Below are 27,345 nucleotides of genomic sequence, written 5' to 3' on the forward strand. Positions count from 1 at the left end.
GTTAACCCTGGGGACAATCGACAGTGGTGGAGGACAGGAAGGCTAAAATCACAGCATCTTAGTTCTACCACGTAGTATCCACATAAGTCTAACCTCTCTGAACCTTGGTTTTCTCATTAGTTAAAATGATCACACCCACCCTGCAGAAAAGTGGAGTGAAGAACAGAAATATTATCTGTAAAGCGCCTGGCACACAGTGGATACACATTTGACAGTATAATTGTCACGTAGAGGTGAGACCGGTATAACACACCATCTTCCAGGATGTCACAAAATTAGGAGTTTTACTCTTATTTTGAGGAACCCCTGGGCAGTTGCTCAAAGAATAGCACTAGAAAGGTGTCTAGGAAAACACAGTGTGATTGAGAATCATCAGCCTAAATCCAGACAACAGGAGAGGATGCTTAAAACTCACAGTTTTTTGCTGACATTTCTGATCTGGTAGGACAGAGAAATCGGTATGCTCTAAGTGTTTAGGCTTCCCAGAAAGCTCTGGACGGTGTTCCAAAGTGGTGTTGAGTAGGAGATGAATTAAGGAGTATTTGGAAGGCTTTCGCTTGGGCAACGCAGAGTATCCACAAATGGAAACTTCTTAGAATGGAGGAGAGAATCAGATGGAAAATACCTCCAGGGTCAATTTCAGAACCACAGTTGTGAATAATGCTATATGTAAAAGTCATAAGCACGTGAAATGCAGTTTCCAAGTTTGTAGATAATATAAAAACTGGAGGCTGGGCAGTTAGGGAGGGAAGAAGAAACCAATTTCAATTTGGTTTGGCTTGTTTCCTTTATAGAACTAGAGGAAATGGGGAGGACAAATGTTTCTCCCTGTTGAAAAGTGTAAGAATAGCAAGTCAGAGAAAAAGGAGCCATCCCAGTAAATACATAAGCTTAGCCAAAAAAAAAAAAAAATGTATAGAAGATCAATGCAAGGTCACAGAAATGGCTAGCATGAATCAGACAGCAGAGAACATTAGAGGACGTCAGTGACAACCAGAGACAATCAGTGACAACCAGCCACTGTCTGAAAAGCTAGAGGGTCTCAAAAGATCCCCCTAGCAGTTAATTTATTCTTCCTAGCAAAGTGGTCCTAGCAAATAGCAGTTCTGAAAAAGTGGTTAACATTTTCATACAAATGAGGAAGATCCTGAAACAAACCAGAAATGAAAGTGCTTCCATGTTCTAGGTCAGGGTCAGCAAACTTTTCTTGTAAAGGGCCGGATAGTAAACATTTTAGCTTTGCAGGCAATCCCGTCTCTGCCTCAACCACTCAATTCTGCCAACGTAGCGTAAAAGCAGCCATAGAAAGTTCTTAATCTGCTGTGGCCGCGTGCCAATAAAACTTTATTTACAAAAGCAGGCGGCAGCCAACTGGAGTTTGGTGATCTCTATTCAAGGTAAATAGGAAATCCAGTCAGAGTCATTTCATGCAGAGGTCTGTAGTTTGAAATGAATTACCCAGCAGGCAGATGGAACTACTCATATTAGCAAATTCAAGACTTTATGATTTTCTTAAGAGAAGGAAGCTGAAGGGTTTGGCAGAAAGTATTAGGACAGGGTTAAGAGTGTGTGGTTAGGTGACCTTTCCCATTCCAAAAGTATTTTCTATACTTCCACCTGGAGCAGTCATGGAGCTTCCAGCATTAAATAACTTTTAGCTGCAATTAAATTAAGAACAGCCAAGGTTAAAAACAAAGTTGCCCTCACCAAATGGTGATACAGAGCTCTTCATGAACCTCAAATCTGTTCCCTAAAATATCTGTACAAAACAAAGCTCTCCCTTGCAAGTCTCTGGGCTACTATATTTTTTGGTTTTGGAAAAAACTTCTTCCTCGCGGAGGACGTCTTCTCACAGCATTCTTTCTGTCCTCCAGCTTCAAGCTACTTAAAATCCATAATGTTCTTGTTAGTGACTGTCCATTTCCCTGAGTAACTACAAATCTTCGCACAACTTACCCCCAACCCAAAATGAAGCCAAACCACAGGCCTTCCTATTAGGCCCCAGCGGATGCTTGAATAGAGTCAGTTTTTTTAAAGGTCAAAGGTCATTCCCCATTCCTGATTCCGTGCACCAGCTGAGTGAGCTACTTCTCTGAGCTTTTGCGTCCTCTCTAAAATGCGATGATAATGTCAATCTAGTAACATGATAGAATAAAATTTGTCCACTTATCTACTAGATACCTGTTCCCACTCTCCCTTTGTGGTAGATTTGATTATCCTAATCTTAGGAATTCCTAAGCAGAAAAAAGAAAAAAAAAAAAATCTGCATTTCAGGGTAAGGAAAAGACCTTAACATGTCCCCCTAGGAGTTGGGAGCTGACGTTCTTTGCACAGTACCCCTTAACTTACTCACTTCTAAGCGCACTTTTTTCCAATTCTTATTCTTTTACTCTTATTTCTGTACTTTTTTTGCAATTGCAGAATTCTGGCTTTTTTTCTTTTAAGTGTTCTAAGATTTCAGTATTTGGTTAATAGTGTTAAAACAGTTATGGAAATAACTAGTTGTCCTTATTCCGAGATTCCTGAGTCAAGAATGGAACTGAGGCAGTTGCCAACCCAGTGTGCCATGTGGCCTCAGTCCTCTCCTCCTCTTTCCCATCTCCAGGGCTGCCACCAAGGTAAACACACTGGGGCCCATGCCCTGCTCTCTCACAGGGCAAATGCCTTACCACCTGGCCATGGCCCTAACTTACATTTTTTTTCTTGAAAACGCTACATTTCTCAGTCATTTACCCATGTCAAAGCAGATCCTCACAACGTCCACAATACATAGGTTCAGACATGAAGAGTGAGTGATGATGGTGATGGTGTTGTCGACAACAACAACCAAATAATAATAGTAACCTGCACTTCTGTAGTATTTACTATGTCAAGTACTTTTCTATGTTCTTGAAATACCGGAACTCACGCAGAATATTCACAACAACCCTAGGTTGGTGCAGTAATTCTCCTCATTCTATAGAGGAGAAAACTGTGTCACTGAGAAGTAAATTACTGGTCCAAGGTTACAAAGCTACTATGTGGTACAGCTGGGGTTGGGACCCAGTCACCGTGACTCTGGAGTCTGTGCTCTTATCCAGTGTGCTATATTGTCAAAATGATCATTTTCAGCTCCATTGCTTTGGAGGTCACTAAATAAGTCTTTATTAAGTATTTATTCAGCATGCCAGCACTATACTGAATATTGAAGAGAGGACTATAAAAGAAGTAGGTGTCCCAGCCCTTGAAGTATTCATTTACAATCTAACTGAAGGAATGAGATGTAGAATGGAAAGGCTTTGTAGTACAATTTAAAACAGCTCTGGTAGATCAGGAAAGGAAGGGATTCTTGTGGACTGTGGTAACAGGAGGTTGAACTTGAACTTACTCTTAAGGGATGGGGAGAATTTGGAAGGATCAACAGAAGGAGGAAGAACATGAACTCTGTCCAAAACTAATGATAAGGAGAGTCAAAGAGGCCATCTTGAATGGAAAGACAAGTTTGTGTTGGGATGTGGGACAGATAAGTTTGAAAAGATGAGGAAGACACTGTTCTAAAAAGAAAGGATGTACCTATAATTTCTAGGTTCTAGTCGTATGCTGAGACCTAAAATGGGTTTAAGAATGATTTGTTAAGGTAAGAGGCCTGAGATGGTACATCATGGCCGATGTAACAAATGGGTATTTCTGTGTCCAGAGCTTGAAATTTTCCTCTGACAACTGGAAATTCCAAGGAGGACTTTCAAGATGGTAATGTAGGTTACCCACACCTGTACCATCAAAAATTACTAATTTACTAGATGTATCTGATGCTTAAGCTGATACTTTTTTACTTAGAAAACAGTAAGACACTGTTTCTTAGAAATAGGTCCTCAGAAACAGTAAGCTCACTCCTTTATTTGATCCTCACAAGAACTCTCTGAGGTGTTTTCCTCAATTTGCAGAAGGAACTTAGAGGCTCGTAGAGCTGAAAGGCTTGCCCAAGAACACCACGTGAGTCTATGTCTCTTGACTGAAGTCGGGAAGCCTTCCCCTCTACCGCAGTTTCACATGGTTGGTTGTGGACATGACTTTGAGAGGTGATCCTGTACAAGACAGTGGTGTTACCGTTGAGCCAAGGATTTAGAAGGCATCATCATGCCACCCCACACACAGGATTGCTAGAGCCTTTCCTCTAGACACCCAGAGCGGCCTCCTTTTCAAATAAGAGTACCTTCTGACTATGCATTGCAAATGCAGAGGAGAGAATTCCACCACAAGGAGCTTGTGCTTGGTAGGACTGGCCCACGAGCACTTTGTCCATATCCTACTCGTTTGGACAACAAGGGCTTCACTTGTGTAACTAAAACAATCATCTGTATTCTCTCAAGTTGTCCTTAATTTGTAGAATGCTTGAGAAGACAAGCTGTCACAAAGAAGCTTACAAGTAAAGGCCACGAGAAAAGCAAAACTATGCTTTCATTTTCTAGCTAAAAATAATGACCAAAGAAATAAAGCAGTAAGTTTTAGCCCAGTAAACCAAAAGGGATTGTGGGTATGGGAGAAAAGCAGAGAGTATTAATATACCTAATATGACCACAGTACTATTTGCTATGTATGTCTTAATTATGCCCCAATCCACGTCCCCTCATCCTCTAATTCCATAAATTCCAAAACAACCCCGAGAAATCTTTCTGGTTTTGTTTGGAAAGCAGCACTATGTTTCTGTGCCTGTGCATTCTAAAACAGGCCTGTCAAATTTGAAACCTAAATTCAAGCTGACAGAAGTCAGCTACCAACAAATTAAGTTACATTAATAGAGTTGATGCCTGAAATACAAAGAAAATGTTTTTTACCCCAGGAATCTCTCTCCCTAGATGCCAGGCTAGATAGAGAGACTAAAGCAAACCTCAGTCTCCAGCAAGCCCTTTCCTTTGCCTTGTCATGTTTCCTAGAGAGTCCTGCATGGGAAGCCTCTCCAAAAGTATTGCTCCCCCTAGTGGCAGCCTCCAAACTCCCATCTACCAATTTTATGGGCATATTAAAGACCTGAGAGATTGGAAAAAAGTACTGGAACAAGAAACCCTATTTCAAATCCCTACTCGCACACCAAATAATTATGTATCTCTTTGAGCTAAAGAGTTCAGTTTTAGATCTAGAAACAATTTCTAAGTATACACAATAAATGAGAAATTCAGATTTTGTCCCATGTAGATTTTTTCTCAAGACAATATTTAAGACTGTTTTATGAAGGCAAATATTTTAGCTTCTTTATCTTTGTATACATTTTACGGAATGGAAGAATATATGAATGCTAAATTTTGAGATCTAGATTCCTTTTTTTCCATTCCCATTATTCCCATCTTAATTCAGACCCTCATGGCTTTGTGCCCAGTGTGATGGAGCTCCCCCTTCTCTTCACCAACTTTGTGGGAATTCTTTTCCAGGCTTCATACGGGCAGGAAGCATCAAGGCTCACTCAGGAGCACCGGTGCCTGGAGGAACTGATGCAGCTATAAAAGCTAACCACCACTTTAAAAAAGTTACATGTGTCAGGCCCAGTGTGGGAGTGGGATTTACAACTCCCTTCATGAGATCAGGCAGGTGCAGTAGTTCTACAGGAAGAAAATATGATCTGAACATAGAGAGCTAATAAACTGTCTGGCGGGGGGATATCGGCCAGTATCGTGAGCCCCTCTCCCTTTCTTCCTCACAACCTTTTCATCCCCTGTCCTTCCTCACATTTAATTCTTCATTCAGGGTGTCCAACGTTACCAACAGAAGGGTCACTGGAAATACCAGAAGGTGGTCTGCAGCCTCCTTATATACCTCATTTTAACTGTTCCTTCTGCTGGATAAGAAAACATACTTCAACCGGGGTTTAGAACGTGATAAGCTGAAATGTAGAAAGAAGAAGGGATTTGCCAATGGTAAAACGTAGAAACAAAGTCAAGTTCAGAAGACCTGTCTTCTAGTCTTGTGCTCTAAATGTTCCCTTCAAGAACCCCTTCTGATAGGGCTCTGATAGGGAAGGAACTATGCCAACAGACTTAGGAATTTAGCAAATCTTAATCCCTGCCTTTTGAGGATGGTAAACCTGATTAATGATCCACTAAGTTCCGTCATCGTAAATTGTCAGTTCTAATGAAATTTGGTGAAGCCTGCTTTCAATATTCCTGTTTGGAAATTCTTTTGGAGGCATCCATGTTCCTGGGACATCATAAAGATTTAAATCATTAAGTCAATGTTTCATTTTTTTAATCTAAAACAGCCTGAGCACCTGAAAAGATTTAGCAATGATACTATGATGCATGTATTAAGATTCCTACAAAACAACAGTGATATTATTACTTAAAATATTGTATGGCTTACTAAAGATAAGCAAATTATATAATCATCTTTCTCTCATTAGCTCTTTGAAATAAACTAAGCAGTATGTAATTGTTGACTTTGAGAGAAAACACCTCACATGGGTGAATGAGTGAATGAATGGGTGGATGAGCTCTATCACAATGTCTCATAGCCTCTCTGTCATCCCCCACAAAGTTTCGGCTCTAGTTCAGTGCCACAGAAGCTAGACTGTCCCTGTAATAGCGGTGATGGTCTGGAACAGCACTGAATCAAACACAAACCACCCAGAAACTTCCCTTTAGCTGAGATTTTCTATTTCCTTCCCTATTTTTATCTGAACTGCCCATACGTAGCCAAATTGAAGAATGATTGATGTAAGCCTTGCTCTTTCTCTCTCCTGCCTTTCCTCCAAGAGGAGGTAAGAAAAAGCAAAGCAACAGATCCAAGGCCAAAAGCAGAGCTGAGGAAGCCTGATTCATTGGCAGACCGGTCACCCACCTCAGAATAATTAAGAGCTGACTAGAGGTGACACCAACTTGCAAATACCATAGAGTCTGGAGAGGACCCAGCAAGAGACATAGTAAAGAAAAAGAATTGTATAGTGGGAGACTGCTGCTGGGACAGGAGATGTGATTCCTAGTCTTAATTTCACCACTAAGTCTTGTGAGTTCCCTGACCTTTTCATGATGTTCTTTCCCTTTCCTGAAAAATGACCCCTTACCTGCTTTCTTCCTCTGGGTGGATGTTAACATGATATTAGGTGAACAGTTCTTGGAGCCTTTGGAAATCAGAGAGGTGGAAATAATCACAAAGATGGAAAGGACTGACTGCAGGAACCCCGAAGCCATCGCTAAATCATTTCTGTGCTATTGAATGATTTATTGACCTAAGGCCCTGCCAGGTCTGGCACTGGATCTCGGCAAGTTCCCATCCAGTCCTCCCCCCAACCCTTCTAGTTTCCCACCTCCGCATACACACTCCAGTTATCATCAGCCTCATGAGGATGATGATTCAAGTCATCATTCAAGCTTCAAGTCATCATTAGACATTAATCTGCTTGCCTGCCATCACGTCACAGGTAGTTCTTAGAAATGGCATGAACCTAGAAAAGAAACAAATAGTAGACTGAGAGAGGAGGAGTGGATTCTGAGGCTTGTGGAAGGTACTCACAATTTGATTCTTACAATTCTTTTCAGGTAAAGTATCTGAACTGTGTGGTGATTATTCTGGAATTTTCTCTACCATGACCCCGAAGGGCAGGCTTTACCTTCATTCTGCTGGCACCTTCACTACAAAGAGCCCTCTGCCAAGCATTGTGGGAAATAAAACAATAACTAAGGTCTAATTTCTGTGCCCAGTGATATTTACAGACTGTGAAGGCAATAGAAGTGAGATACAGTTACACATACAATGTCTTTCTAACGTGTGCATCAAGATCCTCTCGTCAGTATTCAATCTGGCTGCTTCTCTCCCACCTCCAAGCCTTAACAGATGCCTTTCTCCGTATCTGGAAGCCCTGCCTACTTTCCACCATCCAGCCAAGCCCCACTCCTCCTGTATAACTTTGCCTTTTCCTGAAGAAGCCTTCCCCAAATCCCTCTGCAGCATTCGTTCTAGCATCTCCTCTCACCCCCACTGTGTGTGTATGTGTATTCAGCACACGTATGCCGCCTGCTCCAGCTGCTAGCGTTTAGTCCACGTAATCAACAAACTGCATAAGCAATCCAAAAGCTCCTTATCTGGGCTTGCTAACAGAATCACACCCATCGAAGTGGCAAGAGAGGCTGGTTTCCTGGGTATCCCTGTGGCTGGTTTGTGCCTGTTGTTAAAACAGGGTTGTGACTGCCCCTGAGGTTCCTTCCAGCTTTACCAATAGCCAATGCCAAAAAGGAGTCAACCGACCTGACCAGGCCTACATTTCTTTTCTGTTGCTCCAGGATTCTTCTACAGCCAGATGATTCCTTACAGATCCTGGCCCCCGTGGAAGCTGATGTGGGTTTCTACACTTGTAATGCCACAAATGCTTTGGGATATGACTCTGTCTCCATTGCCGTCACATTAGCAGGTAACGTGGAAATCCCTGTTCAATTGAGAAACCGTTGACCGGTGCCTGCAACGTGCCAAGCAGGCCCAGGGACACAGACATAAATGAGATCCATACCCTGCCTCCGGAAGTTTGTAATCTGTAATTGTAATCAAATGGAGATAAAGTGTGATATGAGATAGAATGAAATAAGTGCTGATAACCAAAGAGGGTGCAGTTTCACTCTACCTGAGAGGTCTTAGACTTGGAGTAGAATTTTGATAAACAGAGATGCAGGAAATACTCCAGGCAGAGCGAACATGAGCAAAGGAGATGTATTCAAGTAAGTAGCCTGTTGGGGAACGTGAATCAGGACCTAAGATCATTGAATGATCTTTTCTTTTCTCCTCCGTCCACCTGCTGCAAAGAAGACTTTAAGACCTGGGTAGTTGGAATTCTGTGGCTGTGGGTTGGAGCACAGGTGTTCTTCTCTGTGACTGTTTATTTCAACCTCTTGGTCTAATACACCTGCCTACACTTCACCTTTATCCATAGAGGTTAGGCAAACCATTCTACACATAGCAACTTCAGAAAATTGCGATTCAGAGTACCGTGCTTCCCAAGGTTGCAGTCTCGTAGTAAGGTACCCTTATAAAACCTCTCTTACATAGGACAGATCCTTGCCTTTGAAACTGAAAGAGACCTTAGATACCAGCTAGACCAGAGCCCTCAGTTCTCAGAGGCCAGGCAACCTGAGGTCACATAGCCGCTCAGCTGGTGGCAGGGAAAAAGGGAACTGAGGTCTCCTAACCCGCAGATCGTTGTTCCCCCTTCTCCCCACTGATGCTACCAACCCGGGCTCCCTTTCCTCAGATCTGGGCCGCGCAGCCTTTGTGGCGGTGTGTTGCATGTGTTTGTATTTATTCTTTTCCATTGCCGCTCCCATCAGATGATTCAGTAGATGCTAGAAAAGCCGACATCACCCCACACTGACCTCATCCGTCCACTCCGGGATTATGTTGTCACACTGTTTTTCAGTCACTCATGCTGCTCCCTTGCATATCTGTTTAGCAACAGTATATCTCCCCCATGACCTAAGGCTGATCTGGGAAGGGACCTTGAGCGGGACGCTTTGCAGAGAGGATGAAAGTCAACAAAGAATAAGGCGAGCTAAGGGGCCCTGGGGTGGATTACAGACTGATATTAATGCCTATTTGGTGTGTGTGTGTGAATAGAACATTTGCTTTGCTCCTAATGTATTCCAGTCACAATCTTCATGCCCCTCTTCATTATACAGAGTCCAGATGCTCGGCACCCATCTGGTTAATTCTCTTCTGCCTTACCCCCTCCCATCTGCCTTGGCCAGGGCACTGCTGACACCCTTCCAACTGCTGGCAAGTAGGGCTCTTACAGGATTAACTCTCTTGTTTATATTTATCCAGATACGGTTCAGCTCTGTCACAGACTAAATACCCTTTGTTCACCTGAATTTAATACGATTCACGGAAACCTGTCTGGAATTAAGCAAAGCAATTGTAACATCAGGCTTGTCTTCAGCTCTTTGAAGAGAAGCTATTGGAGGCTGCCAAAATATTCAAAGCCAGGGAAGAAAGAGAGCAGCCAGAGAGGCACCGGGGGAAAGGGAGAAAAGGAGCTGAGTGATGAAGTAGTTCACGCACACCACACCCAGGGCTTAGGAGGCTGCATCCGTGGGCTTCAGTGGTGGGGTTTGTTCAGGTCTGCTAGCAGATCTGTCAAACAGTCCCTCTGAAAGGTAAGGCCCAAAATGGATACGCTGCTTTCAGACTGCATTTGTGTCTTTACCTGGGATTATCGTCTAGCCTGCTGTCAACGTCTGCACTCACAGTTTTAAGTGACTCACACCCTCTGCCAAACATTACTGACGAAGAGCAACAAGTTAGACCCGAGTTCTGTGATTCGTGACGCTTACAGACTAGTGAAGGCAATAGATGCATGCGTGACTACCTCAAATGCAGAGACAGTTACAGTTTCCTTCAAAGGTACCCCACATAGGCGTAGAAGATGCAACCTAAATATAACGTAAATGGGTGCGGGGCGGCAGTTTGCAGGGGATAGATGTGGCGCATTTCTAAATCTTATTACCGGTTATACTGTTCATTAACCGTGTGACCTTGAACAAAGTGTATAACCTCAGAGTCTTTGTTCTCAGCCGTAAGAGCGAAATTAATCCTATTTCACAGGATTGTTGTGAGGTTAAATAAGATTGCACGTGTGAAAAAGCCCTCAGCCCAATGCCAGGCACATAGTTCACACTCAATAAATGTTTCCTTTTCTTTCTCTAGCTCTCCTAAAATGAAACACATCCTGAAAACGATTTTAAAATGTATAAAACATAAGCCCAACTTTGCTTCCACGTATTTTCCACTGTTAAGTCTTCACACTGAAAATTTTCAAGTGCGGACTTAGGGGCTGATTCAGCTCACTTGTGATCAAATCCTCGTGGTAAATCTCAGTGCTTCTGTGCCTTTAAAGACATTGTACAGTTTTTTCTGGGTTTTTTTACCTTGACTTCTATATAAATGCAGGCCAAAAGGAAAAACAAGAGTTTTCTTGAGGCTCGAGCACTCAGGTACCTCCATGATTTTATAAGCAATGTGTGGATTTTGGCCTCGCCTATGCACCTGGATCAACCAGATGCAGGGAAATTTGTTCGTAGTAATTCACAAGAGCAGGCGTGGCATGGCAGTTAAGCCTGCAGGCTCTGGAGCCTCGTGGTCTGGATTTGAAGCCTGACTCTGTCACATCCAAGCTACATAACCCTGAGCAGCTTCTTTACACTCTCTGACTCAGTTTCTTTATTTGTCATATGGTGATAATAATAGTGTTTGACTCAGAAGGTTCTTGTGGAGATTAAATGCCTTCATCATGTAAAATGCTTATAAGTATGCCTAGCATGTAGCAAGCGCTCAATACTCGTTAGCTCTTATTATTATTGTGAGGATAAAACAAAAGCCAGGTTATTTTTACGGTAGGGGAAACTCCTTTTCCGAGACCGGAATGCTCACAGACCCTTTGTAGAGCACCTCACTGTAATGTCTCAGCATCTCAATGTCAAGGGGGAAGCTGAATTAGCTATCTGAAAAGCGGTTGGAGTGCCTGGGTCCAGAGCAAGGGAGGTGGCTACACGAGGAACATTTCACGTGAGCCAGAGGAAGGGAGGTCTGGTGAACCCTCCCTGGCCCATAATTGGACCTCTCCTGTTGAGTTGCCCCATCCTCTGAGTTGAGCGTGTTGTCCATTCTGCTTCTTAGGTTCATTGTGGGTCCATTGGTACTCTCTACACAGTTTTTGCTTAAACATAGAAACAGCATTTAGTTTTAGACACACCAAACCTTCCTTGCTCTGCCCTGTTTGGGCCTGTAAGATATTTTCTTTAGAGCCCTTTGCTTCTCTCCAAACTCATCAGTATGTGTTGCTTTTATCTTTTAAGTCCCAAAGGTTTGAGAGTACTTTGCGAGTATGTCTCAGCATGGAGATGGCAATGTTTCCCTACCTACTTCCCTGGTTCCGGAAACTCACAGCCATGTAGACCCAGTGGCACAAAATTCCCTTCTGTCCTAAACTGACTTAATTGGATGCCTGTTTCACTGCTCAGAAGGTAAATGAGAGGGGAGGGTAGCAGGGGCTAGGGAGGAGTATAAGAATGTCACCAAAATGTCACATGCCTAACATGTTGAAGAACTGATTACTTTGTGTGCGTGTATAAACACAGGTAAAGAAGAGTTTCTGGTGTGTGCAAAGACAGGCACTAAGATTGGAGAGCCGTCTTGACTAGTCAGATTCAGCACTCAGCCAGAGTTGCTCAGAAGGCTTCCAGATCTGAATGGCGTAGGCAGCGTTTTGAAGGAAAGCAGTAGTTTCCTGGTAAATTGCTTCAGTCTGGATCAGTGGAGGGGAGCTTTACTTACCAATGCAGATGAGGCTTGTCCAGGTGTAAGCCATTGATGAGGTCATAGCCATAAGGGAAATGTTTTTGGTTGTCATTGATTTTATAAGATCACAAAAGAGATACTGTAAGGCCTGCTTGACATCATCAGTGGAAAATGAGAAGAAGATGGGGGCTGAGGGATGAGTGTATCTTTCATTGAAAGGAGAGAACACAGATGAGCTCATCCAAAGTTTTCACAGGAAAAGAGAGACAGAAAATATTCCTCCTTTCCTGGCATGTTTTTCTGCGTTCTTATGAGTTGAATAGCTGACACATATTGTGTCTAATAAAGAGATCACAGAAACCTCACTGGGAAAATAAAAATAAAAGGCAGTTGTTGTTTTTTTTTAATTCTTCTTTCTCGGCCCCCTCCTCATGATTTAGTAACTGCAATAAAAGACAAGCAGTTTTGTAAGCTCTTCATAACGTAAGTCATTTCAAATTGGCATTTCTGAATTTTTCATCCAGCCACTGTTAAGCAGAGGAGGATTTTGCTTCATAGAGAGGGAGCCTCAGAGAAGGGTTTGTCACCAAGAGGAAAGACCGACAAAGGAAAGACCGACAAAGGAAGGTTTGCCCCAGTGTACTAACTAGATCAGAGGGAAAGGCACACAAGTTTCGCTGACTTCCCAGTGGTGCTCTGAGCAACAGGGTAATGGCCACTGACTGATTCAAGCTGCCATCAAGGGACTTCATTATCTAATACAATACCAGGTAACCAGGTTCCTTACGTTTTCCTCAATATGTATAGATGTGTAGCATGCCCACTGCAGAGGCCTAGCTTTTAGAGAATTCAGGTAAAATGCATGAGAGTATAGCAGGAGAATCCAACTTACTCCGCTCCCCAGTAGACTAGAGGAAACAAACAAGGAAGCGCAAATGATCTAGGCTAACCCAGCTCACGTCCTGAAAAAGCAATTCCCGCATCTGTCCAGTGGAATGAAGGAAGGATGGGTGGTTGGACATGCAGCGGGTACCATATCCTTAGTTGTTTCTAGGAGAGGCTGCAACATCATGCAGCTGTACTGGGTATGGGGGTCTCTCGTCTAGGACTCTGCAGTGGAACACGCAGAAGAAGTTAGGTCAGCACCACTTGCTGTGACCTGGGGAGTTGTCAACTTCAATCGAATGATCAGAAGAGGTAATGGCAGTAACCTGAGTAACCTGACACGCTGGCATTGGCAAAAATATCTTCAGGGAATGGTGATTGAACCAAGGGAGGAGAAGGAAGCCATGCAGCCCGGGGACGTGCAAGAAAGGGCAGTCTAAGCCCTACCCACTTCCTTAGATCCTAAGGGCCCTGCAATATTGATACCAAAGGCACACCAACTAAACAGAATCACAAAGGGGGAGAAATACCAAGTTCTTCTCACTTTTTCGCGCAAGGTAATTAATTAGTAGTCACAGTGTGGACCCTGACTCATCAAGAAAAGGTTAAATTTGGTTAAAACTGTTTTATCAGCTTTATTGAGGTATAGTTTACATCCCAAAATATTCACCCATTGTAAGTGTTCAATTCAGTGATATTTTAGCAAATATTTTAAGTTGTGTAACCATCACAGCAAACCAAGGTTATTGTTTGCTGAAAAACTCCATGGAGGTATAATTCATACACTATACAAGTCAACCATTTAAAGTATACAATTCAGTGGCTTTTAGTACAGAGTTGTGCCTCCATCACCACACTCAATTTTAGAACATTTTCATTATCCCCAAATAAACTCCACACCTCTTAGCCATCATTCCCCAACGCCCCCATTTCCTCCAGCCCTAGGTAACTACTAATATACTCTGTCTTCATAGATCTGCCTATTCTAGACACTTCAAATAAATAGAGTAACGCATGGTGCTTTGTTACTGACTTAGCATCATATGTTCAGATTCACACATTTTGTGGCACGTATGCTGCATTCCTTTTCATGGTGGAATAATATTCCATGGTAGGAATATACCACATCTTCCATTTGTCAGTTGATGGACACTTGGGTTGTTTCCAGTTTTTGGCTGTCATGAGTAATGCTGCAGTGGCCATTCATGTGCAGGTTTTTGTGTGGACATGTTTTCGTTTCTCTTGGGTATATCTACCTCAAAGTAGAATTGCTCGATTGTGTGGCACGTGTATGTTTAACTTTTTAAGAAACTGTCAACTATGTTCCAAAGTACCTGCCCCATTTTATATTTCCATCAGCAGTGTATGAGGATTCCAGTTTCTCCACATCCTCACCAATGCTTGTTACTGTCTATTTTTTGAATTGCAGCCATCCTCATGGATGTAAAGTGATAATTCATTGCGATTTTAATTTCCATTTCCCTAGTGACTCACGATGTTTTCACGTGCTTATTAGTTGTTCTTATATCTTCTTTGTTGGAATAGTAACTTTGGTGATAAAGACAGTGTATATGGCCTGTGTATTCTTTTTTTATTGCTGCCCTAACAAATTACCACAAGCTTAGAGTCCTAAAACAACACAAATATATTATCTTACAGTTCTGTAGGTCAGAAGTCCAGTACAGTCTCACCAGGGTAAAATCAAGGTGTCCGCAGGGTACACTCCTTTCTGTAAACTCCAGGAGAAAATGCTTTCCCTGTTCATTTGGATTGTTGGCAGAATTTAGGTCATTGTGACCTACAACTATGGTGCCTGTTTTAACTGAGTGTCATTCCCAGGTTCTAGAGGCTGCTGCATTCCTTAGCCCTTGGCCCTCTTCCTCCATCTTCAAAGCTAGCAGTTGGGGGTTGAGTCTTTCTCATGTTGCCTCTCTCTGACAAACTCTTCAGTCTCCCTCTTTCAATTTTAAGAGCTCAAGTGATTAGACTGGCCCACCTAAGTAATCTAGGATAATCTCCCTAAGGTAAAGTCAGTTCATTAGCAACCTTAACTGCAGGAAATTGCAACTTTAATTCCCTTTTGTCATGTAATATAACATAGTCACAGATTCCAAGGATTAGAATGTGGACAGCTTTGTGGAGGGCGGGGGCGGCACATTATTCTGCCTACCACACCCTGTCTGAAGGGCACACCTCATTTTCATCTTACTAACGTCAAAGGAAAACACAAATCTAATGTTGGTAGACCTTCCAATTTTTGCATATAAGCCAAACCAAAACACACACACGCCTGCACACACACACACACACGTGTGCACACACACGCACATGCACGCACACACACACACACACCTTCTGTTTTTAATCTCTCCACTTTTTTACTGAGCCCAACTAAATCAAATTTTTAAAAAATTCTTTCCAGACCAAACATGTCAGTGGTCTGCACATGGCCTGGAGGCCACCAGTGCCCTCTGGTTAAATCATCCATTTTCTATATTCTCTGCTCATATATTACACCTCATTGCCCAGTATAGTCAAGAGTGTTACTAAAGTGTACTAATTTATTTTATTAGATTACACTAAAACCATGTAATGATTTGGATGGGAGAGAAATATTTATTTTTTTACTACTCCTAAAAAGGAAACTTACTGTAACAATAGAATAGGTAAGAAAGATTTTAGGGAAAGGATTTGCCTCATTACAAAACTTAGAGCAGATTTAGAACTATAAACTTGTGTCCTTATTGTAAACAGAGGGGTTTTAAATAGATGCAGACTTGGGTCTTTTTTTAGATCTAAAAGTTCTATGAATCTCTTACATACAAATAAACTACAGCAATCTCCACCCACCACTACCAGCTCTAAACTCCCTTTACTTGAAATTCTAACATTTGCAAATTCTATAATTTACTTCCTTTATCTTTGGGAGACTAGAAGACTAGATGGCAAAGAAGGACAGCTTTTGCAATAAAACCTAGGAAAAATCACAGATGACGGGGAAAGGTATCAGAGGACTGGTGAGGAGAAAGGGTGTAGAGTTGACTAAAAGGTCAAACACTGACTCAGGAGCCAGGAAGTGGGAGTGAAGGAGACCTTGCAAGAGAGACAGCAGGACAGGAAGGAGTTAAAAATTCCTGAGCTATAAAATGTGAAAGGCACTTGGAAGGAGAACCAGGCTAAAGAAAATATCATGCATTTTAATATGACTATTATCCGTAACAAAGCAACTCTTGTTGAAATTGCCAGGTAGCCACATCCTGAAAAGTTTCTGGCCAGCAAGGGATAGTAACTGGCCATTAATAGTCAGGACCCGTCATTACTGATTTCAAATGTACAAGATGTTGTTGTATTTTTAGAAAAGTTTTCATAGGTTCATAAGACAAGTTTTCATAGGTTCATACTGATTGTGGTTCCTTAAACTTCATTTGACTCATGAGTTCTTCAGTTTGTCAACTGGGAATTCTCATTTCAGGGGGTTTTCACAGATTTCACTCCGGTGGCCCTTCTGAGAGACCTATGATAATTGCAGTGTAAGCAGAGGCTAGCATTTCTTAAGGTGTTGCTTTCATATTCTCACTGATTACAAGGCATTATCCATGGATTAAATCTGGATTAAGTACAATTTGCCTAGTTTTAGGTGGTGAAAAGATGTGAAATTTATAACACCTTATTGCTGTATACTCAAATATTTTAATTAGTGGGCGTCACTATCTTATTCACTTTTCTCTTGAATTAAGATTTGGGTCTCCTGTGGATCTCACTACAGTTTTCTTGAACAGAGTCATGGGGGCACCTGCAAGTCAGCCTGGCATGCGTTGTTTCACAACTTCTCTGGAAGTAGATACTTTCTGGGGACTCCAACAAGACCAGCCTTGGTGTGACTTGAAGCTCTGTCTGTCCGGAGACTGATACCAGTTTCAGGAGAAGCTGGAGTATTTAAATAATTTCTTCTTTGTTTAGCCTGAAACCCTCACAGTTCTTCAAAATAGAAGCACTTGAGTTCCTTCTCACTAAAAGATTTGTTCTCTCTCCTCTTTCCTGTTTTTTCCTCTTTCTTTCTTTAAACTTGTCCTTTCTTTGTGTTTTCTTGGTTTATCAGAAGTTCCCAACGCTGCTCCTCAGAGCATTTTCTCCATGTATCATAGCAAGGATAATGCTGATGATAGCTAACATTTATTCAAACTTCATGCTGTGCTAAGGAATCATTCATACAGTTTTACAAGCATTAATGTGCTTATTGCTCTCAGCAACCGTAGAAGTAGAAAACCAAGGCACAGGGAGACCAAATAACTTGCCTAAGGCCACTCAGCTATTGAGGGATGGAGTCTGAACACCTGCCATGCAGGCACCATTCTCATGCTCATGACCCCTGCAGGCATCATCGCTTATCATGCACTTTTGCTGCTCAGTCCTCCTGAACGTAACCCAGAATCCATAACTGAGCAGTACTCCAGGAAGACTCTGTCAGTCGCTACAATCATAATCTCAGGTCTATTTGCCATTTTTGCATCCTCCCCGGAGTGCTTGGGTCATCTCCAAACCTGCCTCCTGCAGTCGTGGTTTCCAAAATTGCCCAGTTACCCCGTCACCTTCAACAAGTCTTCTCGTTCTCCTTGGGAGTGAATGCACATGCACACTTCCTAGAATAGACTGCCTCTCACTCAACAGTGAGCCTCTGAAGTATGATCCAGTTTTTATAAAGTATAATCCAGTTTTTCCTCTATTTTTATATAATCCAGTTTTTCCTCTATTTTTTAAATTTTTGTATAATCCAGTTTTTCATCTATTCTTTAAATTTTTTTAATTTAATTTATCTTATATTAGAGTATAGTTATTTACAATATTGTGTTAGTTTCTGGTGTACCACAAAGTGATTCAGTTATACATATACATATATCCATTCTTTTTCAAATTCTTTTCCCATGCAGGTTATTACAGAATATTGAGTAGAGTTCCCAGTGATATATAATAGGTCCTTGTTGATTATCTATTTTATATATAATAGTGTGTGTATGTTAATCCCAAACACCTAATTTATGCTTCCCCCACTTCATGTTTCCCCTTTGATACCCATAAGTTTGTTTTTGTAGTCTGTGGTCTGCTTCTGTTTTGTAAGTAAGTTCATTTGTATCTTTTTTTTTTAAGATTCCATATGCAACTGATATCATATGATGATATTTGTCTTTATCTGTCTCACTTCACTTAGTATGATAATCTCTAGGTCAATCATGTTACTGTAAATGGCATTATTTCATTGTTTTTTTATGGCTGAGTAATATTCCATTGTATATATGTACGTCTTCTTTTTTTTTAATTTTTGAATTTTATTTTATTTTTTTATACAGAAGGTTCTTATTAGTCATCAGTTTTATACACATCAGTGTATACTTGTCAATCCCAATCACCCAATTCATCACACCACCATCCCCATCCCCCCATGGCTTTCCCCCACTTGGTGTCCATATGTTTGTTCTCTATATCTGTGTCTCAACTTCTGACCTGCAAACTGGTCCATCTGTACCATTTCTCTAGGTTCCACATACATGTGTTAATATACGATATTTGTTTTTCTCTTTCTGACTTACTTCACTCTGTATGACAATCTCTACATCCATCCACATCTCAACAAATGGCCCAATTTCATTCCTTTTTATGGCTGAGTAATATTCCATTGTATATATGTACCACATCTTCTTTATCCATTCGTCTGTCGATGGGCATTTAGGTTCCTTCCATGACCTGGCTATTGTAAATAGTGCTGCAATGAACATTGGGGTGCATGCGTCTTTTTGAATTATGGTTTTCTCTGGGTATATGCCCAGTAGTGGTATTGCTGGATCATATGGTAATTCTATTTTTAGTTTTTTAAGGAACCTCCATACAGTTCTCCATAGTGGCTGTATCAATTTACATTCCCACCAACATTGCAAGAGGGTTCCCTTTTCTCCACAACGTCTCCCGCATTTATTGTTTGTAGATTTTTTGATGATGACCATTCTGACCATTGTGAGATGATATCTCATTGTAGATTTGATTTCTACTTCTCTAATGATTAATGATGTTGAGCATTCTTTCATGTGTTTGTTGGCAATCTGTATATCTTTTTTGGAGAAATGTCTATTTAGGTCTTCTGCCCATTTTTGGATTGGGTTGTTTGTTTTTTTGATATTGAGCTGCATGAGTTGCTCGTAAATCTTGGAGATTAATCCTTGGTCAGTTGCTTCATTTGCAAATATTTTCTCCCATTCTGACGGTTGTCTTTTGGTCTTGTTTATGGTTTCCTTTGCTGTGCAAAAGCTTTGAAGTTTCGTTCGGTCCCATTTGTTTATTTTTATTTTTATTTCCATTCCTGTAGGAGGTGGGTCAAAAAGGATCTTGCTGTGATTTATGTCATAGAATGTTCTGCCTATGTTTTCCTCCATTAGTCTGATAGTGTCTGGCCTTACATTTAGGTCTGTAATCCATCTTGAGTTTATTTTTGTGTATGGTGTTAGGGAGTGTTCTAATTTCATTCTTTTACATGTAGCTGTCCAGTTTTCCTAGCACCACTTATTGAAGAGACTGTCTTTTCTCCACTGTATATTCTTGCCTCCTTTTTCAAAGATAAGGTGACCATATGTGCGTGGGTTTATCTCTGGGCTTTCTATCCTGTTCCATTGATCTATATTTCTGTTTTTGTGCCACTACCATACTGTTTTGATTACTGTTGCTTTTTAGTATAGTCTGAAGTCAGGGCGCCTGATTCTTCCATCTCCATTTTTCTTTCTCAAGATTGCTTAGGCTATTTGGGGTCTTTTGTGTTCCCATACAAATTTTAAGATTTTTTGTTCTAGTTCCGTAAAAAATACCATTGGTAGTTTCATAGGGATTGCATTGAATCTGTAGATTGCTTTGGGTAGTAGAGTAGTTTTCACAATATTGATTCTTCCAATCCAAGACTATGGTATATCTCTCCATTTGTTGGTATCATTTTTAATTTCCTTCATCAGTGTCTTATAGTTTTCTGCATACAGGCCTTTTGTCTGCCTAGGTGGGTTTCTTCCTAGGTATTTTATTCTTTTTGTTGCAATGGTAAATGGGAGTGTTTTCTTAATTTCACTTTCAGATTTTTCATCATTAGTGTATAGGAATGCCAGAGATTTCTGTGCATTAATTGTGTATCCTGCTACTTTACCAAATTCATTGATTACCTCTAGTAGTTTTCTGGTGGCATCTTTAGGATTCTCTATGTATAGTATCATGTCATCTGCAAACGGTGACAGTTTTACTTCTTTTCCAATTTGGATTCCTTTTATTTCTTTTTCTTCTCTGATTACCGTGGCTAAAACTTCCAAAACTATGTTGAATAATAGTGGTGTGAGTGGATATCCTTGTCTTGTTCCTGATCTTAGAGGAAATGCTTTCAGTTTTTCACCATTGAGAATGATGTTGGCTGTGGGTTTGTCATATATGGCCTTTATTATGTTGACAAAAGTTACCTCTATGCCTACTATCTTCAGAGTTTTTATCATAAATGAGTGTTGAATTTTGTCGAAAGCTTCCTCTGCATCGATTGAGATGATCTTGTGGTTTTTCTCCTTCAATTTATTAATATGGTGTATCACATTGATTGCTTTGCATATGTTGAAGATTCCTTGCATTCCTGGAATAAACCCCACTTGATCATGGTGTATGATCCTTTTAATGTGCTGTTGGATTCTGTTTGCTAGTATTTTGTTGAGGATTTTTGCATCTATGTTCATCAGTGATATTGGCCTGTAGTTTTCATTTTTTGTAGTATCTTTGTCTGGTTTTGGTATCAGGGTGATGGTGGCCTAATAGAATGAGTTTGGGAGTGTTCCTTCCTCTGAAATTTTTTGGAGGAGTTTGAGAAAGATGGGTGTTAGCTCTTCTCTAAATGTTTGATAGAATTTGCCTATGAAGCCATCTGGTCCTGGGCTCTTGTTTGTTGGAAGATTTTTAATAACAGTTTCAATTTCAGTGCTTGTGATTGGTCTGTTCATATATTCTATTTCTTCCTAGTTCAGTCTCGGAATGTTGTGCATTTCTAAGAATTTGTCTATTTCTTCCAGGTTGTCCATTTCATTGGCATAGAGTTGCTTGTAGTAATGTCTCATGATCCTTTGTATTTCTGCAGTGTCAGTTGTTACTTCTCCTTTTTCATTTCTAATTCTATTGATTTGAGTCTTCTCCCTTTTTTTCTGGATGAGTCTGGCTAATGGTTTATCAATTTTGTTTATCTTATCAAGAACCAGCTTTTAGTTTTATTGATCTTTGCTATCGTTTCCTTCATTTCTTTTTCATTTATTTCTGATCTGATCTTTATGATTTCTTTCCTTCTGCTAACTTTGGAGTTTTTTTGTTCTTCTTTCTCTAATTGCTTTAGGTGCAAGGTTATGTTGTTTATTTGAGATGTATTCTGTTTCTTAAGGTAGGATTGTATTGCTATAAACTTCCCTCTTAGAACTGCCTTTGCTGCATCCCATAGGTTTTTGGTCATCGTCTTTTCATTGTCATTTGTTTCTAGGTATTTTTGGAATTCCTCTTTGATTTCTCCAGTGATCTCTTGGTTATTAAGTAGTGTATTGTTTAGCCTCCACGTGATTGTATTTTTTTACAGATTTTTTTCCTGTAATTGATATCTAGTCTCATAGCGTTGTGGTTGGAAAAGATATTTGATATGATTTAAATTTTCTTAAATTTACCAAGGCTTGATTTGTGACACAAGATATGATCTATCCTGGAGAATGTTCCATGAGCACTTGAGAAGAAAGTGTATTCTGTTGTTTTTGGATGGAATGTCCTATATATATCAGTTAAGTCCATCTTGTTTAATGTATCATTTAAAGCTTGTGTTTCCTTATTTATTTTCATTTTGGATGATCTGTCCATTGGTGAAAGTGGGGTGTTAAAGTCCCCTACTACGATTGTGTTACTATCGATTTCTCCCTTTATGGCTGTTAGTATTTTCCTCATGTACTGATTTGCATCTATACTGGGTGCATAAATATTTACAATTGTTATATCTTCTTCTTGGATTGATCCCTTGATCATTATATAGTGTCCTTCTTTGCCTCTTGTAATAGTCTTTATTTTAAAGTCTATTTTTTCAGATATGAGAATTGCCAGTCCAGCTTTCTTTTGATTTCCATTTGCATGGAATATTTTTTTCTATCCCCTCACTTTTAGTCTGTATGTGTGCCTAGGTCTGAAGTGGGTCTCTTGTAGACAGCATATATACAGCTCTTGTTTTTGTATCCATTCAGCCAGTCTATGTCTTTTGGGTGGAGCATTTAATCCATTTACATTTAAGGTAATATCGATATGTATATTCCTATTCCCCTTTTCTTAATTGTTTTGGGTTTGTTATTGTAGGTCTTTTCCTTCTCTTGTGTTTCCTGCCTAGAGAAGTTCCTTTAGCATTTCTTGTAAAGCTTGTTTGATGGTGCTGAATTCTCTTAGCTTTTGCTTGTCTCTAAAGGTTTTAATTTCTCCATCAAATCTGAATGAGATCCTTGCAGCTAGAATAATCTTGGTTGTAGGTTTTTCTCCTTCATCACTTTAAATATGTCCTGTCAGTCCTTTCTGGCTTACAGAGTTTCTGCTGAGAGATTAGCTGTTAACCTTATGGGGATTCCCTTGTGTGTTATTTGTTGTTTTTCCCTTGCTGCTCTTAATATGTTTTCTTTGTATTTAATTTTTGATAGTTTGATTAATATGTGTCTTGACATGTTTCTCCTTGGATTTATCCTGTATGGGACTCTCTGTGTTTCCTGGACTTGATTAACTATTTCCTTTCCCATATTAGGGAAGTTTTCAACTATAATCTCTTCAAATATTTTCTCAGACCCTTTCTTTTTCTCTTCTTCTTCTGGGATCCCTATAATTCAAATGTGGGTGCATTTAATGTTGTCCCAGAGGTCTCTGAGACTGTCCTCAGTTCTTTTCATTCTTTTTTCTTTATTCTGCTCTGCAGTAGTTATTTCCACTATTTTATCTTCCCGATCACTTATCCGTTCTTCTGCATCAGTTATTCTGCTATTGATCCCTTCTAGAGAATTTTTAATTTCATTTATTGTGTTTTTCATCATTGTTTGTTTGCTCTTTAGTTCTTCTAGGTCCTTGTTAAACATTTCTTGTATTTTCTCTATTCTATTTCCAAGATTTTGGATCATCTTTACTATCATTATTCTGAATTCTTTTTCAGGTAGACTGCCTGTTTCCTCTTCATTTGTTAGGTCTGGTGGGTTTTTACCTTGCTCTTTCATCCGCTGTGTGTTTTTCTGTCTTCTCATTTTGCTTAACTTACTGTGTTTGGGGTCTCCTTTTCACAGGCTGCAGGTTCGTAGTTCCCGTTGTTTTTGTTGTCTGTCCCCAGTGTTTAAAGTTGCTTCAGTGGGTTGTATAGGCTTCCTGGTGGAGGGGGCTAGTGCCTGTGTTCTGTTGGATGAGGCTGGATCTTGCCTTTCTGGTGGGCAGGTCCACGTCTGGTCGTGTGTTTTGGGGTGTCTGTGGCTTTATGATTTTAGGCAGCCTCTCTGCTAATGGATGTGGTTGTGTTCCTGTCTTTCTAGTTTTTGGCATAGGTTGTCCAGCACTGTATCTTGCTGATCGTTGAGTGAAGCTGGGTCTTGGCATTGAGATGGAGATCTCTGGGAGATTTTCGCTGTTTGATATTACATGGAGCTGGGAGGTCTCTTGTGCACCAGTGTCTAGACGTTGGCTCTCCCACCTCAGAGGCACAGCACTGACTCCTGGCTGCAGCACCAAGAGCCTTTCATCCACAGGGCTCAGAATAAAAGGGAAAAAAAATAGAAAGAGGATAACATAAAATAAAGTAAAATAAAATAAGATAAAGTTGTTAAAATAAAAAAATAATTATTAAGAAAAAATTTTGAACAGTGAAAAAAAAAATGGTCGGACAGAACCCTAGGACAAATGGTAAAAGCAAAGCTATACGGACAAAATCCCACACAGAAGCATACATATACACACTCACAAAAAGAGAAAAAGGGGGAAATATATGTATATCTTTGCTCCCAAAGTCCACCTCCTCAATTTGGGATGATTCGTTGTCTATTCAGGTATTCCACTGATGCAGGGTACATCAAGTTGATTGTGGAGCTTTAATCCGCTGCTCCTGAGGCTGCTGGGAGAAATTTCCCTTTCTCTTCTCTGTTCGCACAGTCCCAGGGTTCAGCTTTGGATTTGGCCCCGCCTCTGCATGTAGGTTGCCTGAGGGTGTCTGTTCTTCACTCAGACAGGATGGGGTTAAAGGAGCAGCTGATTTGGGGGCGCTGGCTCACTCAGGCCGGGGGGAAGGAGGGCTGCGGATGTGGGGTGAACCTGTGGGATATGAGGCCATTGTGACGTTGCAACAGCCTGAGGCCTGCCGTGCGTTCTCCTGGGGAAGTTGTCCCTGGATCACGGGACCCTGGCAGTGGCGGGCTGCACAGGCTCCCAGGAGGGTAGGTGGGCATAGTGACCTGTGCTCGCACACAGGCTTCTTGGTGGCTACAGCAGTGGCCTTAGCGTCCCATGCCCGTCTCTGGGGTCAGCGCTGATAGCCGTGGCTCGCGCCTGTCTTTGGAGCTCCTTTAAGTGGTGCTCTTAATCCCCTCTCCTCGCGCACCAGGAAACAAAGAGGCAAGAAAAAGTCTCTTGTCTCTTCGGCAGCTCCAGACTTTTCCCGGACTCCCTCCCGGCTGGCCATGGCGCCCTAATCCCTTCAGGCTGTGTTCACCCGCCAACCCCAGTCCTCTCCCTGGGATCTAAGCTCCGAAGCCCGAGCCGCAGCTCCCAGCCACCGCCTGCCCCGGCGGGTGAGCAGACAAGCCCCTTGGGCTGGTGAGTGCTGGTCGGCACCGATCCTCTGTGCGGGAATCTCTCCGCTTGGCCCTCCGCACCCCTGTTGCTGCACTCTCCTCCATGGCTAGAAGCTTTCCCCCTCCGCCACCTGTAGTCTCCACCTGCGAAGGGGCTTCCTAGTGTGTGGACACCTGTCCTCCTTCACAGCTCCCTCTCACTGGTGCAGGTCCCTTCCCTATTCTTTTGTCTCGGTTTTTTTCTTTTTTCTTTTGCCGTAGCCAGGTACGTGGGGAGTTTCTTGCCTTTTGGGAGGTCTGAGGTCTTCTGCCAGCGTTCAGTAGGTGTTCTATAGGAGCAGTTCCACACCTAGTTGTATTTCTGATGTATCTGTGGGGAGGAAGGTGATCTCCGTGTCTTACTCTTCTGCCATCCTCGGGATCCCCCATAGATTTTGGATCGTCGTGTTTTCATTGTCATTTGTCTCTAGGTATTTTTTGATTTCTTCAGTGATCTTTTGGTTATTTAGTAACGTATTGTTTAGCCTCCATGTGTTCGTGTTTTCCTTATGTTTTTTTCCCTGTAATTCATTTCTAATCTCATAGCGTTGTGGTCAGAAAAGATGCTTGATATGATTTCGGTTTTCCTAAATTTACTGAGGTTTGATTTGTGACCCAAGATGTGATCTATCCTGGAGAATGTTCCATGCACACTTGAGAAGAAAGTGTAATCTGCTGTTTTTGGATGGAATGTCCTATAAATATCAATTAAATCTATCTGGTCTATTGTGTCATTTAAAGTTTCTGTTTCCTCATTTGTTTTCATTTTGGATGATCTGTCCATTGGTGTAAGTGAGGTGTTAAAGTCCCCCACTATTATTGTGTTACTGTCCATTTCCTCTTTTATAATTGTTAGCAGTTGCCTTATGTATTGAGGTGCTCCTATGTTGGGTGCATATATATTTATAATTGTTATATCTTCTTCTTGGATTGATCCCTTGATCATTATGTAGTGTCCTTCTTTGCCTCTTGTAATAGTCTTTATTTTAAAGTCTATTTTATCTGATATGTGTATTGCTACTCCAGCTTTCTTTTGATTTCCATTTGCATGGAATATCTTTTTCCATCCCCTCACTTTTAGTCTGTATGTGTGCCTAGGTCTGAAGTGGGTCTCTTGTAGACAGCATATATATGGGTCTTGTTTTTGTATCCATTCAGCAAGCCTGTGTCTTTTGGTTGGAGCATTTTATCCATTCATGTTTAAGGTAGTTATCGATATGTATGTTCCTATGACCATTTTCTTAATTGTTTTGGGTTTGTTTTTGTAGGTCCTTTTCTTCTCGTGTGTTTACCACTTAGAGCAGTTCCTTTAGCATTTGTTGTAGAGCTGGTTTGGTGGTGCTGCATTCTCTTAGCTTTTGCTTGGCTGTAAAGCTTTTGATTTCTCCATGGAATCTCAATGAGATCCTTGCCAGATAGAGTAATCTTGGTTGTAGTTTCTTCCCTTTCATCACTTTAAGTATATCATGCCACTCCCTCTGGATTGTAGAGTTTCTGCTGAGAAATCAGCTGTTAACCTTATGGGAGTTCCCTTGTATGTTATTTGTTGTTTTTCCCTTGCTGCTTTCAATAAATTTTCTTTGTCTTTAATTTTTGCCATTTGATTACTATGTGTCTTGGCATGCTTCTCCTTGGGTTTATCCTGCCTGGGACTCTCTGCACTTCCCGGACTTGGGTGGCTATTTCCTTTCCCATGTTAGGGAAGTTTTCAACTATAATCTCTTCAAATATTTTCTCAGGTCCTCTCTCTCTCTCTCTTCTCCTTCTGGGATCCCTATAATGCAAATGTTGGTGTGTTTAATGTTGTCCCAGGGGTCTCTTAGGCTGTCTTCATTTCTTTTCATTCTTTTTTCTTTATTCTGTTCTGCAGCAGTGAATTCCACCATTCTGTCTTCCAGGTCACTTATCTGTTCTTCTGCCTCAGTTATTCTGCTATTGATTCCTTCTGGGTATTTTTCATTTCAGTTATTGTATTGTTTGTCTCTCTTTGTTTGTTCTTTAATTCTTCTAAGTCTTTGTTAAACATTTCTTGCATCTTCTCGATCTTTGCCTCCATTCTTTTTCTGAGGTCCTGGATCATCTTCACTATCATTTTTCTGAATTCTTTTTCTGGAAGGTTGCCTGTCTCCACTTCATTTAACTGTTTTTCTGGGGTTTTATCTTGTGTCTTCATCTGGTACATAGCTCTCTGCCTTTTCATCTTGTTTATCTTTCTGTGAATGTGGTTTTTGTTCCACAGGCTTCAGGATTGTAGTTCTTCTTGCTTCTGCTGTCTGCCCTCTGGTGGATGAGGCTAACTAAGAGGCTTGTGCAAGTTTCCTGATGGGAGGGACTGGTGGTGGGTAGAGCT

The 27,345-nt window shown here is 41.1% G+C and overlaps 1 protein-coding gene across 1 annotated transcript in view; it reads left to right on the top strand.

Moving 5' to 3' along the window:
* ADAMTSL1 (ADAMTS like 1) overlaps positions 1–27,345 on the top strand; it is a 434,468-nt gene that overhangs the window by 287,933 nt on the left and 119,190 nt on the right. The window contains exon 19 of the mRNA XM_060014779.2: positions 8,247–8,374. Coding sequence (XP_059870762.2) covers positions 8,247–8,374 — 128 coding nt within the window. The remainder of the gene's footprint in view (positions 1–8,246; positions 8,375–27,345) is intronic.

Source organism: Delphinus delphis, chromosome 6, assembly GCF_949987515.2.
Source record: "Delphinus delphis chromosome 6, mDelDel1.2, whole genome shotgun sequence".
Lineage (NCBI taxonomy): Eukaryota > Metazoa > Chordata > Mammalia > Artiodactyla > Delphinidae > Delphinus > Delphinus delphis.